The sequence below is a fragment of the Cyprinodon tularosa genome, unplaced genomic scaffold (genome assembly GCF_016077235.1).
Source record: "Cyprinodon tularosa strain WSP-4 unplaced genomic scaffold, ASM1607723v1 ctg159, whole genome shotgun sequence".
NCBI classification, from domain to species: Eukaryota; Metazoa; Chordata; class Actinopteri; order Cyprinodontiformes; family Cyprinodontidae; genus Cyprinodon; species Cyprinodon tularosa.
The window spans coordinates 976677-991492 of record NW_024038427.1 but is presented as its reverse complement, the minus strand read 5'-3'; the positions used below and the strand labels follow the sequence as shown (position 1 = coordinate 991492).

Below are 14816 nucleotides of genomic sequence, written 5' to 3'. Positions count from 1 at the left end.
TTAAAGCTGGACAAAAATAAGTAGTCATTGAAAATAGCAGTTTTGTTATCAATTTCTGACACTTTGAAAAATAATATACTCAAATATATTTTCATATGCTGATATCAAATTGATTTTTTAAAACGCGGTATCGATCTATTTTACTTTCAAAATCTCGTGAAATTTCATCGTTCTGTTACAAACTCTCGAGATATTTTGCAAATTCTTGTGAGATTTTGTTATTAAAATAGATTGATACCGCGTCAATATATCAACATATAAAAATATGGCAAAATTTTGTGAATTTTTGGGGGATTTCGTAGCATAACGATGACATATAGCAATATTTCATTAGTAAAAGAGATTGATATGGTGTTTTTAAATGGCAATATATCAGCATATGAAGATATTGTGATATTTTAATGTATCAATATTTTTTCCCTCGTCTTTAGAAGTTTTTAAGTCTGTAAAAAATAAGTTTTTAAGGAAGAAGAAGAAGTAGTATTTTTTTTTTTTTTTTAGACTTTAGAAACTCAGAAGCTGATCAAATATCGGGTTAAATATCGGTGGGCTGGCCGATGTCCGATATTCAGTTTTAAGGCCGATACAGGCCGATACCGATAGGGGGCCGATTATATCGTGCATCCCTAATATATATATATATATATATATATATATATATATATATATATATATATATATATATATATATATATATATATATATATATATATATTATATATATATATATATATATATATATATATATATATATATATATATATATATATATATATATATATACACATGTATGTAGCCCAGTTGATAGTAAATGAAATGAAGTAAATGTATTACTATGACCAGATCTTAAAGCAAATCTAGTTGTCTTTGATCACTTGCTTTGAAAATTTGTTAATATTTTGCAGACTCTCAAGGATACAACAAGAATAGAATTGAGTAGAATTTTGCCACTGTGTAGCGCGGATGCTGTGTAGGTACCCATGTTAATTGCAATGCCTGCGTATTACAATTGTGATGTTCACAGTCGAGTAGAATGCAATGCAGTGTAAATTGCGTGTTAGCTGTAACTTTGGCCGGTTGTGTATGGCAATAGTCTTTCCATCAATGGGAAAGAAGGGGACTTAAAGAGGAACGTATGCTACCAGTTAGCTAACCTGCCAGATTGTCGGCAAAGAAGGGTTGCCCTCTACTAAATAGGTACAGCGTCGTTCAGTTGTTGTTAACTTTGTGGTACACAACAATTTGATTCAGATTTTACTGGAAAGAACGTAGACGTTTGGAATGGTTGCACACTGAAAATTTTTGTGGTTCCTTTGGTTCCCTGAAAAGGCAATTTTGTGCATTGAAAATTTGAGCTTGGGAAACTTTGTCTGGGGAACACCTTTTGGGACTGGGCCAACAAATCCCCAGATTTGAATAAGGGGCAGACAGTCCTTTTTTCTTCTAAAGCTCCTCTTTTGACAGCACTGGTACTACGAGGACTAACTCCTCTTTACATGAGATGCCAAATCCCTTTTGACCATTAGAAAGGGGAAGAGTTGGAGCAGAAATCCATAAATTGACATCTAAGCTCTGAGGCACAAGAAGTGCAGAGAACACCAACAGAGCAAAGGTGGCGAATGTCCGGCAAACTATTATCACTGGTCCGGCAAACTATTATCACTGGTCCGGCAAACTATTATCACTGGTCCTGCAAAGTACTATCACTGGTTCTAGTTGATACTGAAAAGGCGCCGCAACCCGCTGCATCTCTGCTGGGCAGTCCACATAGCCAGTATAATCTGCCAAGCTGGAAGCAAGGACTTACAGCACATTTTATACAAATTCAAACTGCTGTTTATAGCAAAAGACACATGAGACACATGCCTCTTGTCAAGTTTGTTTTTCTTGGGCATGAGAGAGTAGGCTTCAGTCTTATCACTGTAGGGTAGAGTCCTGCAACGGGTCGGGTACCCGCGGGTCCCCGACGGGTCACCCGCTAAAATGCTCTTTTGTGGGTGAAAAATACATAAATAAAAATAAACGGGTCGGGGGTAGGGCGGATATTTTTTTAGTGCGGGCGGGTAGTTGGTGATTTTTTTTATGCGTGTGTGTTGTTATGGACATCAGAAATGTTATATTAATCAGGCACTGGGGTCACCCAGCAGACTGCCGGCAGGGCACACTGCCCTGCCAGCAGTGTGGGCTTCCCTCCAAAAAGGCCACAGTCAGTCCATACACGTCTGCTGCAGTGTTGATGGCGCTGTTCTGCAGCGCAGCGTACCATAGCCTATTACTTGATGTGTTAACGGGTCGGGTTGCGGGTTAAATATCAACGGGTCGGGTTCAGATTTGAATTGAAGATATCCGCGGGTGACGGGTCGGGTTCGGTAGTCATCCTAATGGGATCGGGCGGGTGCGGGTTAGTAAAACTCGACCCGTGCAGGACTCTACTGTAGGGCTCTTTTCCTTAGAACTTAAAAAATGTAGCCACTCCTTGCTCAGTTGGGTTGGCGTCCATCTCTTTGCTCACCTCCTATGTCAGTGGCCATGGCTCTTGCTTGCTACGGTGGTTCAATATTGAGCCCACTGATCAACATTATTCATCCTGGTGTATTATTTCATCTCACTAACTGCTCTCCAAGCCATCCTCTTGTGGTTTTCAGTGGTTTCGAGGCAGGAAACTTTCCCCTGTCCTACAAGCTCAGGATGTCTTGCTGCTGTAGCCTCACAGCAGAAATGTCCTCTGAGAGAAACTAGAAATACTTTTTTTTTTTTTCATCAATCACCTTAGTCTCTTCTTCTGTCCCATATTTGCCTTAATGGCATTGATTTGTTAACTAGTGCTGATCAGCTGGTGTCACTTTGCTCTTTCTAACAGTTTTGGTCTAGCTGAGGGTCTTCAATTCATTAAATGTCCATAATCTAATACTGGAGTAAAGAGAAGCTAAAAAAATGTATAAATGCAAAAAGCCAAGCACACAGAACTGCAAACAAATTAGGACCGAACGGTCCTCCTGGAATCAGGTTCTTATTACAACCAATTTAAGTGTCAGTGATAATAGTTGTTGTTCCTTATAATTTCTACCCTGACTGTAGGGCTGGCCGAGGACGATACATATATGAACAATAGAACAGTGTCTATAGTGCTAATTCTATTGTATCCTTTCTATCGTTTTTATCACCATTTTATATCGTACTCAAGCAAATATTTCCCAAGGTAGACTATGACAGTCATGTAGCCTACACACAACTCATAAGTGATAAACAACATTTTTTTTAAATCCACAAGCTCCATCTTGTGGTTTTGGAACATGATGCTGCTTTACAGCTTTTGACTCACACGTGGGTTTGCAATATGCTTTACGTTACATAGCTCATGAGAGCTGAGAGATGGAAATGCAGGAGTCTGAAGTATTAAACCTGTGGTCGCAGCAGATGGACAGCTATGCAGGCAACCCAAGAAAAAGCACTTTTACCAAAAAGAGGGTTAAAGTCTGTGATTTGGTTACATTTTGGCTTTAAGAAGTCCAACACTGAGCAGACAATGCTCTTTTACAAACTATGCTACAAGACTGTTCCCTCACCCAACGGCAACACAACAAACCTCTTTTATCACTTAAAGAAGAACCATGAAAAAGAATACATAAGCATCCAAAAAGTGCAAGGTAAAGCAAGTTGTGAAACAGCAGGAGGAAGTTGCTAAAATAAAAACCATAGCCAGCCGAAGATAACGGAGTCGTTAGCGCGATACACCTCGTATGAGAAAACTTCTCTGCGCCATAAACAAATCACAGTTGTCATTGTGCATTACATATCTAAAGGCATGGTTCCTGTGTACGAAGTCGAGAAGAAGAGCTTCTGAGAGCTCAAAGTCCTTGACCCGACGTACTTTATGCCCAGTCGCAAGCGCTTCAACCAAGTGGAGTTGCCTCGTTTATATGACTCTTGCCGGGCCAAACTAGAGAAGGTTTGCAGCGTGGCGCATTATGCCTTGACAACAGACCTGTGGACGAGCTGGGTGACGCTGCCCTATATGAGTGCAACCATCCATTTCATCAGTTAAGACTGGACCCTCTGCGCTCGCTGTATACAGATTGCCTACTTTCAAGATGACCACACAGGAGCCATTTTAGCCCAAGGTATGTCACTTTAGCAGTAAATTTATATAACTCTGCTATTGATGCATATTTATTCTATTCATAATATTTATATATAAATAAAAGCATTTATCTATATAGGTCTGAGAGATACACTGGAGTCAGTGGGACTTCAAGAATGCCACCTAGTCTGTGTCACCACAGATAATGCCACTAACAACATCGCTGCAATAGAACTGAATGAATGGGAACAGCTACAGTGCTTTGGTCACAGTCTCCAGCTAGCTAGTGGTAAGTGTAATAAGTGTAATTTAGTGCGAGCATGAGTGCATCACTGAGGGAGCATGTCTGTTTTTTCTGTGTATTATGTTATCCATTTACTTTTTGAGCTGTTGTCTTTCTCAAATAATTACACCATGTAACAAGTGGTGACAATAACTATTCTTAATTAAACTGACAACATAGTATTAGTGAAATGGGACTTTTTTGGTTTTCCTGTTTTATGTTTGATTAGTCTAAAAACAACACATTAATATTGAACAGAGTTTTGCCCAGATAATGGTGTAATTCTGGCTCAGGGTGTCGTAATGGATGACGGGAGTTGCAAATTTAATTTGATTTTACAAAATAAATCCATAAATATCATACAATTCACATTTATGTTATTAATTAACATACATTTTTCTTTTATCTAAACAGAAAATGCTTTGAAAGCTGTCACACCAACATCTGCAAAACAGGCTGTGGAACGTGCAGTTGGGGTCTGTAAAAAGGTTGTGAGTACATTCTCAAACTCGTGGAAGAGAAAACGTGACTTGGCCAAGGCTCAAGCAGTGCTGGGTTTGCCTGCTCATCAGCTCATCACTGAAACCCCCACATGATAGGGTTCACAGTACCAGATGATCAAAAGGTCCCTAGAGCAGGAGAAAGTTCTGTCACACGTCCTTCTAGTAGACAAGAATGTGCGACAAGGAAACTGGACATTGCACACTGATCCCTTCTGATTATGTTTGCATTCTAGATTAACTTCCTGATTAATGTAACCTATTTCCTTTGCTATCTGACTTAGGCAAGAAATCTTGTGCTGATCTGGCAGGATATGATGGTACTAGAGTCCATGAACAAGGCACTGAGTACTCTGTTCGAGTTTATTGATGCTTTATCTGGGAGAAGTACGTCAACGTGTCTTTTTTGAAACCGGTAATGCACCTCTTCAACAATGAAATGCACAGCCAGAAAGATGGGGACACAGCACTCTCAAAAACAATCAAAGAGGGTATCCAGAAGTACCTCAATGAAAAGTATGACTGTATCACCAACAACCTTCTAGACATGGTGACATTTGTTGACCCATGGTTTGAGACAGCCTACATGAAGGAAGAGAGGTTGGAGTTCAAAAAGATGAGAGCTGCAGCAGAGCTGGTGGACAGGGCAATGCCGGAACCCGAAAATGCCGAAACAGCCACCTCCATTTCACCTTCAGCTGCTGCAGCTTATCCAGACCTTCCTCATTCAAAAAAGAAAGCAAAGAAGAGTTTGGAGAGCTACTTCAAAAAGGCATGAGCTGCAGGCCAAGGCACCAGCTGCTCTCAGCCATCCATTGAACTGGAGCTCTCCATGTGTCTACAGACGCCTGGGCCTAATTCAGAGGCTGATCCTCTGGGATGGTAGAAACGGCATGAGTTAAACTTCCCATTAGTGGTTAGGCTCGCTAAGAAGTACTTATGCCTTCCTGCTACAAGTTCTTCCTCTGAACGGACCTTCAGTGTGAGTGGGAACATTGTCACATGTAAGAGGTTATGTCTTAAGCCAAATACAGTTAACCAACTTGTCTTCCTCATACTCAACCTATATATTTGACAGAAACAACATTTCTACGTTAACATTGTATCCTTTATGTTTGCACTTTTTGGATGGCTGATGCCTTAAACAGTTTATAGTTATATTCAATCCTGGTTTATTGAATTTTGATCATTTATATTGCGATTATGGTATGCAAACTTAGCACTACAGGGTTATAGATTTCAGAAATTTGAAAAACTGGGCATTTCTCAATATGCGTTCTTGAGCGTTCTCGTGTGCTTGTGTACTCGTGACACGTCATCAGCCTCAGCCCGAGTACCGTTCCAATTTTCGAGAACGCCAGATCGAGAATGCACCAAATCCCCGGATGTTGTTCTCGCCCCGCCCTCTTTATCGAGCATGCATCAGAGCAGACTTGTGCGTTGTTCAGACTGACCGCTTCCCTAGAATGCCCCGCGGCCGCAGCTTGATTCGAGACAGCGCTCACAGTGGTAAGATAAATATTCCCTTTTCTGCTGCTATTGTTCTTCAAAAGTACGTTTTGAAATCGTTTGAGGCGATAACATTATACATTGAAGCCTCCCTGTGTGGCCTGTTTACAGAGTTAGTGCGAAATAAAAAAAAAAGGCAGACGTTGAGCGGACCAGAGTGACCAGCAGACCTCCGAGGGTAACCGCAGCCAGGGCTAATGTTACCCCGTCTGTAGTGCACTTCTCTCGGTCTAGTTATGTGTGAACTACCGCTCGTTCTGATGGCGGTTTTTTGCGGTTCGGTAATTTTTTTTTATGTTTTTTAAGCTTTAGAAATTAAAAATATTGTTTTCAAAATGTTTTGTGTAGGGAATAAATAGTTTTGACTGTTAAAGAAATGCTAAAGAACGTTGCATGTGATGACGTCACGAGTACGCTTCTGTTCCAATACACATACGTGCTTGCGTGCTCGCGTTCTCGTCAAGTCCGATCTTCCTGCGTTCTCGCCAAGAACGGACTTCACGAGAACGCGAGTACGTACTCGCGTTCTTGTGAATTGAGAAACGCCTACTGTTTATTTTTGTAACTTTTGTTCAAAATGTGTGCTTTTCTACTCAGAAAAGTAAGAAACTAAACATTAGTGCACTTTGATTTATTTATTTTGGTAATTTAATTTAAATACCTGTAGGATTTTGACAAAACTTTGAAGGGTACTGTAGCGCTACCTTCGCCTCATCTTATGCATATATATTGCTGCGCTACAATTTATTGTTCTAATTTGTGACAGTTCTATAAATGTCACTTCAAAATAAAGTTGAAAAAGTAAGCAAGTATATATTTTTTGTCTTTTTTTTTCAGAGATTTGCTGAGAACTTACTTAATTTTGGCATACTTCGATATATATCGTTATTGTGATATAAAATAGTCCATATCGTGATATATGATTTTTTCCATATCGCCCAGCACTACCTGACTGTAGGTCTGTATTTTTTTTAATGCTCGACAAGTAGATATGGGCTTTGTCCAAATGTCTGCTCTAACCACTAAATGGGGACCTATATAGGGCCCACGCCATTTACATGAGGGTCCGAATGTCTAGTGGATGAAAAAGTAGTGGATTCGAAATATCCCACAATGCACCTTGAAAAGTAGTGATCATCCATGGTCGCTAGACGAGCAGATATACCTCGGAACAAAGATGGGGCAGGCAGCGTGCGGGGAGGCGGACTTACGGGGAGCAAAAAGTAGTGATCATCTGTTCGAATGGTCAGTTAACGAAATTCACTATAAAGTCTACTATATAGTCTCTGCTATATATAGTATTTAGGGATTTAGGGGTTAGGGAGGACGTTCAGACACAGCCACTGTCTGGAAGCACCAAATCGGGTGGTAAAGGAACTTGAAACACTGATGCCTGATGTGCAAAAATGCTGACATACGTTGGATAAGTTATGGGTACGATTTGTATAAGTTATGAGCCCACTATATCCCGCTGGCAAGCGGTAAGTACGTCGAGAAATTTTGAGCATGCTCAGAATTTCCCGACATATGCCAGCCTATGCTCATATCTGGACCATAAGTTTCAGGTAAGTTATCTGAGCGTGAAAATTTGTGTGATGGATCCTCCCTGCGTTCACGGCCACGACCAATAAACGTCCCAGCAGACAAGACGCTGAATCTGCTGGGACTGCAAACCCTCCTTCTTACTTCTTCTTTTTCCTTTATATTTATTGTATTTTTATTTTTTTGGCGGCCGTTTAACAGTAGCTAGCTTAATACTGCGATCGAAGAAATCTGTTTATGCAGGGGTGTGTTGCTGCTTCCCTCAGGACACTGGTTGTTGTTCAACATTAGTTATGGACTTGTTATGAATACTTGCCTATGTCAGCGTTTCAGAAGATTCTGAGATTCAAGCATACGCTGGCTAAATTGTCAAGGTGTGACAGGGGCTTTAGCAACAACGTTTTTGTTGATATACAGTTAGAAATGTTTATAAGTTTGCTATGGTTCGGAAAATTAGTCATTTGAAAGAGTGAGAGAGTTCTGTAATAGCATGCTTTAAAAGATTAGAAACCAACTAATCTGAGCCGTCTACATTTTGTTTTGGTAAGTTATGTACTATCCATACGTATTTTGTTAAAAAAATTCCAGTGTATACAATAGTCGACTGCCTGGAAAAACACAAGCTTGACTTTGTATTTGAAAAGTAACCCAAAAGACTTCCTGTTTTTGTATTTGGCAGCTAAATATGCATCCCTGTTATAATCCAGACTTATTTCCCACCTTGATGTCATGCTGCAGATTTTCCTACATCATTTACTTGGTAAACTATAATAAATTATCTTCATCCTTCATGGTTTATTAAGCAATTTTGTTGTTGTTGTTGTTTCAGAGAAAGATCAGATGTCCAGATTCCCAATGCCTTTGGATCCCTTCGAACCGTACGTAGCCTTTAAAATGCATCATATTCCAAAAGCACACGTATTTTTAACCAGTAATGTTGAACTGTAAATGTTGCTTTTATTCTAGCTGCTCAGTTCTTTTTGAGTTTGTTGATTTTTTTTTTTTTTTTTTTTTTGACAGATTTTTTATTTATTTAAAGAAAGTGGTTCTAATAAAGTGTCAGCTGTCAGGTATCTTTTTTGGTAAAAAAAAACAAAGATTAACCAGAAAGATGCTGAATAGACAGAAAGTGTGTCTCCTTTTTGCTTAACTATCAGCTGCTTTTTTAAATAAGCTTCTGCGACATGGATCATTGTCAGAGCTTTTTTAGTATCTCTTTTTGGGATATCAGCGCTGCACGGGTGGGTCAGAAATTATCCAGAGGGCCAGCTATTCACAGCTGATAAGGCTAACTGTTGTTTTAGGTATGTGACTGCTGACAACCATTACCGGCAGTTATCACTCCACAACTTCAGCAGAAAGGGGCAGGATGTGGTGGGTTGTAATTAGATAAAGGTCATCAACTTACGGGATAAGGACAAAGTGTTTGTCAAAGAACAGATCCTGAATTGTTTCTGCATCCTGATAAAGGTGTATCACTGCCCTCTATCTGTAAAGACATAAAATGTCTAGCTTCATAAGCTAACATTTGCAACAGCAATGACCGAAGAACTAATGAGCTCAAATTGTTTTTCGGGCATTTTCATTAAGTTTGTTGAAACGGTTACCTCTCTTGGAACAGCATCAAAATATGGTACTGCAGAACCATGCTGAAAACACATCAGAAGACTTGTAGCCAACTACTGAGTTCCTTGGAAAAAAGATATTCCTGTAGACTGAGCTTATTGTTGATATAACTACTATATCAACTTAGCGTCAATTAGCTATAGTGTTTTCTGATGGCTCAACTTTATAGCTCCTAACCTTCAGTTTGATACCTTTGTCTACCTTTGTCAGGCTTTTCTCTTCTACTATGAGGGAAAAAAACGTATGTATAGTGCAGAAAATCCTCCCTTGTTGCCACATTGAGTCCACCATTTTGTTCTACTTTCCCATTTGTATCCTTTCTGATATGTCACTTCCAGAACAGGGCCTGACATGTCCTGTACCATGTTTTAGCTTGGGGGAATTCCCACGTTTGTAGATGCATTCATTGTGTTTTTAAAAGCATAGTTTTCACACGGTTTAATTTAATTAATGAAACACAATTGGTTTCAAACATTCAAAAACAATCCACTGGACTTTGTTGCCAAGTTTGAAGATGTTTCGCTTCCCATCCAGGAAAGCCTTTTCAATTCAGAATGTCGGAAATTGCGGTGAGTTGGTGGCTTTATAGAGTGGACCAAAAACAAAGCCTTGTTTTGGCTTAGAAAACAAGCAAATTGAACCGGACCAGCGGGTCCACCTCTTAGGAAGGGGCCATTGTTTGGGTTCTCTGTTAGCCTGCAATACTCGATACCTGTCTATGTCTCTGAAAGGTGGTTGTTAGAGGGAATTGTTGGCCTGGCTGAACAGGTGAGGTGTTCTCTTTGCATGTAAGGGGGTGGGGGTTGGCTGTAAATTATTGACCTTTTTTTGTATGTTTTTACACACCTTTAAATCTTAAGCATAGCTTAAGTCCTGTTTTCTCTATCCAGTTCTTAAAATAAATGTTTTTCTTTGTAGCATATTTTTATCTAGCGCTACATATTTCTAAGTAAAAAGAATCTGTAAAAATTCCTTTCAATATCCTCAGATCTAATTTTATAAACACCTTTTATATTACAATATGCATTATACAATAAAAATATACCTTTCAGTATCATCAAACTAGCTTTTCTAAGACCTATTTCTCTTGGTACTGATATCCTATTCACAAAGGGGCATTGAATCTTAAGTTCTTTCCCTATTACCTTTATTTCAATTCTTACATTTTAGCTTACCTCTATGAATCATTAGAATATACTGTAAGGATGGAAGATTGGATGATTCTATCAACCAATCGACGATAGACTTAGCCCTTTGATCATTTTTTTAAAGAGATTTTTTGTTTTTGTTTGTCTTTTTTTGACCTATGGGTTTAGATGCAGCCCACAACAAAAAAGTAAACCTCATGCTGTTGCAAGTAAACAGCAAAAGAAAAAATTCTCTCTTCTAGTGAAGCTGTATACTTTCCATAAAAAACAATCTCATTCCAAGTTTTCAGTCTGTCGGTTTTGTGCATTCAGATAAACGAATGAAAAATATTTTTTTTTAAACAGACTTTTTGCTTTAAGATCACATCCGCTGATCACCTACCTTTTTTCATGTTTAATGAAAAGATGTTGAATCTTATCTATAATGCATCAAACAGATGCCTAAATATATGCATCTTCTACGCTGTTAACAAGTGACTCTACAAGCACTGCTGCAACAAGATTGGTTTCTTCAAACCGTATGGAGTGAGTGGAATAGCGGAGCTACACCTTTACTAGTTGGATCATGACTAGACATTCAAGCCCTTATTGGCAACAGTCATGCTCACATGCATTTGATGGTGCTAATACCACAGTTCAGTGATGGAGGTGAAACCCCTACATTTTAGACCCAAATACAAAGACCAGTCTTCTCTAAAATATAATTGATGATTGTAGGAACCCAGACACATACATTCTTTTGTTTATTCCCACAAAAACAAACCTTGAGCAGGAGTAGAGAGGGTCCACAGATGGCTTTAAGTTCCCATTGGAACTTTGCCTATCATTTAGCTGATATCCTCTTCACACTTCAAGAATACAATAACATGGGCTGTATTTTCTGTATTTATTCCAGCTTTTTTTTTATTGATGCTTACCATCATAGTCTAAGCTTTCTTTGCCAGACATTTTTTCTAGGAAAGTCCGAGCACAACTACTTGGAAACTCTCTCTGGTCCCAGATGTCTCTCATGGTTTGAATGAGGTTGAACATCCCTCACAATGGCATGGGATGAGAGTGAAAAGCTTTATGAAACTGATGTCTGAATCTCATCAAACCTCTCCAATACTATTAAAATTTCATTGGTTTATTTAATTAACCTATCCCATCTATTTACCATATCCTGGTAAAAACTCATGAAAGAATCCCGCTTTGAGTGCCAGGTAAAGCACCCCTTTGAGCTTCAACATGGATGCTTCGAACCTGTGAAAGATGATTATTATCAGATCCACTTTCATTATATAAAATATATATATATACGCCAAAGTTTATTGTATAATAGTCCAAATGATTGTCCAAAGTTTATTCCAGCTCTTGAGTGTCTCCTGACACATAGCAGCCTTCAAGCAAAGGATCTTTGTTCGAAAGCAATGGCTGAGACACTTTTACATGAACTGAGATCAGTTTTGGGGATCCAGGGACCTTAGACCTTAAGGGACTGGACTGTTTTGCCTTGATTAAATTCCATTGGGAATTGAAAATATCACATATTACATGATCATGTATATGTGTGATTGATTCTTTAAGGTAGCTGTTTTATTGCATATATAACATATAAAGCTGATTTTAGTTTTGTTAAAAAATGTTCCAAGAACTTTTGCCATCTATATTAATGAGTTTTATTTGAACTTACATTAGTGGTATTTACAATTGATTAGATGAGACATGTTGCATCAATCCAATTTCCCTATTTTCCCGTGATTTAGTGCAATTTTTCTTAATTTCAGTCATACTGTGTTTTGCCGTCACAAAAAAGGTGGTGGAGCAGTGGTTAGCATGTAGACCAATGTATGGAAGCCTTATTCCTCGACGCGGTCAACCCAGATTCAAATCCGACCTGTGGTCCTTTGCTGCATGTCTCTCCGCCTCTATCATACCTACTTTCCGTGTCAGCTGACTGTCGAAAAAACAAGCCACTAATGCCACAAAAACTTTAAAAAAAATCAACGACAAAAAAAGACGAGGCCAATTTAAAAGTTGGTAAATTTGTTTAATGAAACACCATAAATTGTTGAATCTAAACATTATTCCTTTAACCATAAAAATGTTTTTCTACTTGTTGTACTATAAACTGTTTACAGAAAAAAAGAGTTAAAACATAAAACCTGTCCTCAATTAACATCTTTTTTTTTTTTAAGATTCGTTCTAATGGTTTCACCGTTATGCATCTGTGAGTTTCCAATCTACTCTCTCTAAGCAACTGCATGATCAATGTTCAATGTCCCAAAAAAAAATTAAGACCATTCTCATTTAACCTTTAGTTATTTTTTTCTGCAGACAGAGTGCGTGGACTGAAGGTATTGAAAATACTGGGGCTGTTGCTGGATGTTAAAATCTCATTGCGGAGCAGTCACTGCAGCAGATGTCCACTTAGGGCAATCTTGAAAGATTTTGTTTTATCTAAACATTTTTTTTTTTATATCTATATAATCACCATGAAGAGCAAATTTAATTCATTAGTAGATTCTTGGTCAGGGACATTGCTGACACTACACTGCTGATATGCAAGTCAACTCTTAGATCAGATATCAGGCATGCATAAAGGACATTATCTGTAGTACTAACTGATCAAGATGTCTTGCTTCACATTACCACAAATCACTAATCATAAAAAAACATTATAGAGTACAAAACCATAAAAAAGATTATCGTATTAAAAGTCAATGTTAAAAAGTAAAAAAACTGCTCAAACTCTTAACCTATCCTCGCTAAACAACTTTTTTTATTATTTTTTTACTGGTGTACTGGATCATTAGAGACCATTTCTTATCCTGAATCCTAAAAAAAAAAATATCACTATGGGTCGCTGCCACCCTCCTTCTCCCATCTTTTACTCCATGTCTTTCTCTGAGTTTTTTTCATGTTCCTTAATTTATTCATCAATAGGGAGGGTCTTTGTTGTTAAACAATTGCAAAAACTCTTAACCTGTCCTCCTTTGTCAACATCTTTTTTTATTCATTTTAATGGTCTGTATTTGTTTCACCAATACGTAAGGGCTTTTGTTGCACATTTTTTTTAAAGTTAATTATTTTCTTTATTCAAACTATGTAAATATATGCCTATGTTTGTCTGTTTATGTAATTTTTGTATATTAAGATTCCTTTTGCTTTCTTCATTTCTGTAGCAGGGTAGTATTTTATTCCCTTGTAAATTCTCAGTAGTACAGAATGAACTATAATTCATTATGTTATGAAAATCAAAAAATGCTGAGCCTACTAAGAAAGGGGACCAAGATATATATATATATATACAGGTGCTGGTCATAAAATTAGAATATCATGAAAAAGTAGATTGATTTCAGTAATTCCATTTAAAAAGTGAAACTTGTATATTATATTCATACATTACATACAAACTCATATATTTCAGATGTTTATTTTGTTTAATTTTGATGATTACAAATGACGACAAAGGAAAATCTCAAATTCATCATATCAGAAAATTAGAATATTGTGAAAAGGTTCAAAATTGATGGCCCCTGGTGCCACACTCTAATCAGCTAATTAACTCAAACCACCTGCAAAAGCCTTTAAATGGTCTTTCAGTCTAGTTCTATAGGCTACACAATCATGGGGAAGACTGCTGACTTGACAGTTGTCCAAAAGACGACCATCGACACCTTGCACAAGGAGGGCAAGACACAAAAGGTCATCGCTAAAGAGGCTGGCTGTTCACAGAGCTCAGTGTCCAAGCACATTAATAGAGAGGCGAAGGGAAGGAAAAGATGTGGTCGAAAAAAGTGTACAAGCAAGAGAGATAACCGCACCCTGGAGAGGATTGTGAAACAAAACCCATTCAAAAATGTGGGGGAGATTCACAAAGAGTGGACTGCAGCTGGAGTGAGTGCTTCAAGAACCACCACACACAGACGTATGAAAGACATGGGTTTCTGCTGTAGCATTCCTTGTGTCAAGCCACTCTTGAACCACAGACAGCGTCAGAAGCGTCTTGCCTGGGCTAAAGAGAAACAGGACTGGACTGCTGGTGAGTGGTCCAAAGTCATGTTCTCTGATGAAACTAAATTTAGCATTTCCTTTGGAAATCAAGGTCCCAGAGTCTGGAGGAAAAGAAGAGAGGCACTTCATCC

At 38.3% G+C, this 14816-nt stretch overlaps 1 protein-coding gene across 4 annotated transcripts in view; it reads left to right on the top strand.

The window, feature by feature from the left end:
- The window catches only part of LOC119780336 (E3 ubiquitin-protein ligase RBBP6-like), a 71560-nt gene that overhangs the window by 26288 nt on the left and 30456 nt on the right, over positions 1–14816 (top strand). For all 4 annotated transcript variants that reach the window (XM_038280352.1, XM_038280353.1, XM_038280351.1 and 1 more), the window contains exon 3: positions 8745–8793. In XM_038280352.1, the coding sequence (XP_038136280.1) occupies positions 8745–8793 (49 nt within the window). The remainder of the gene's footprint in view (positions 1–8744; positions 8794–14816) is intronic.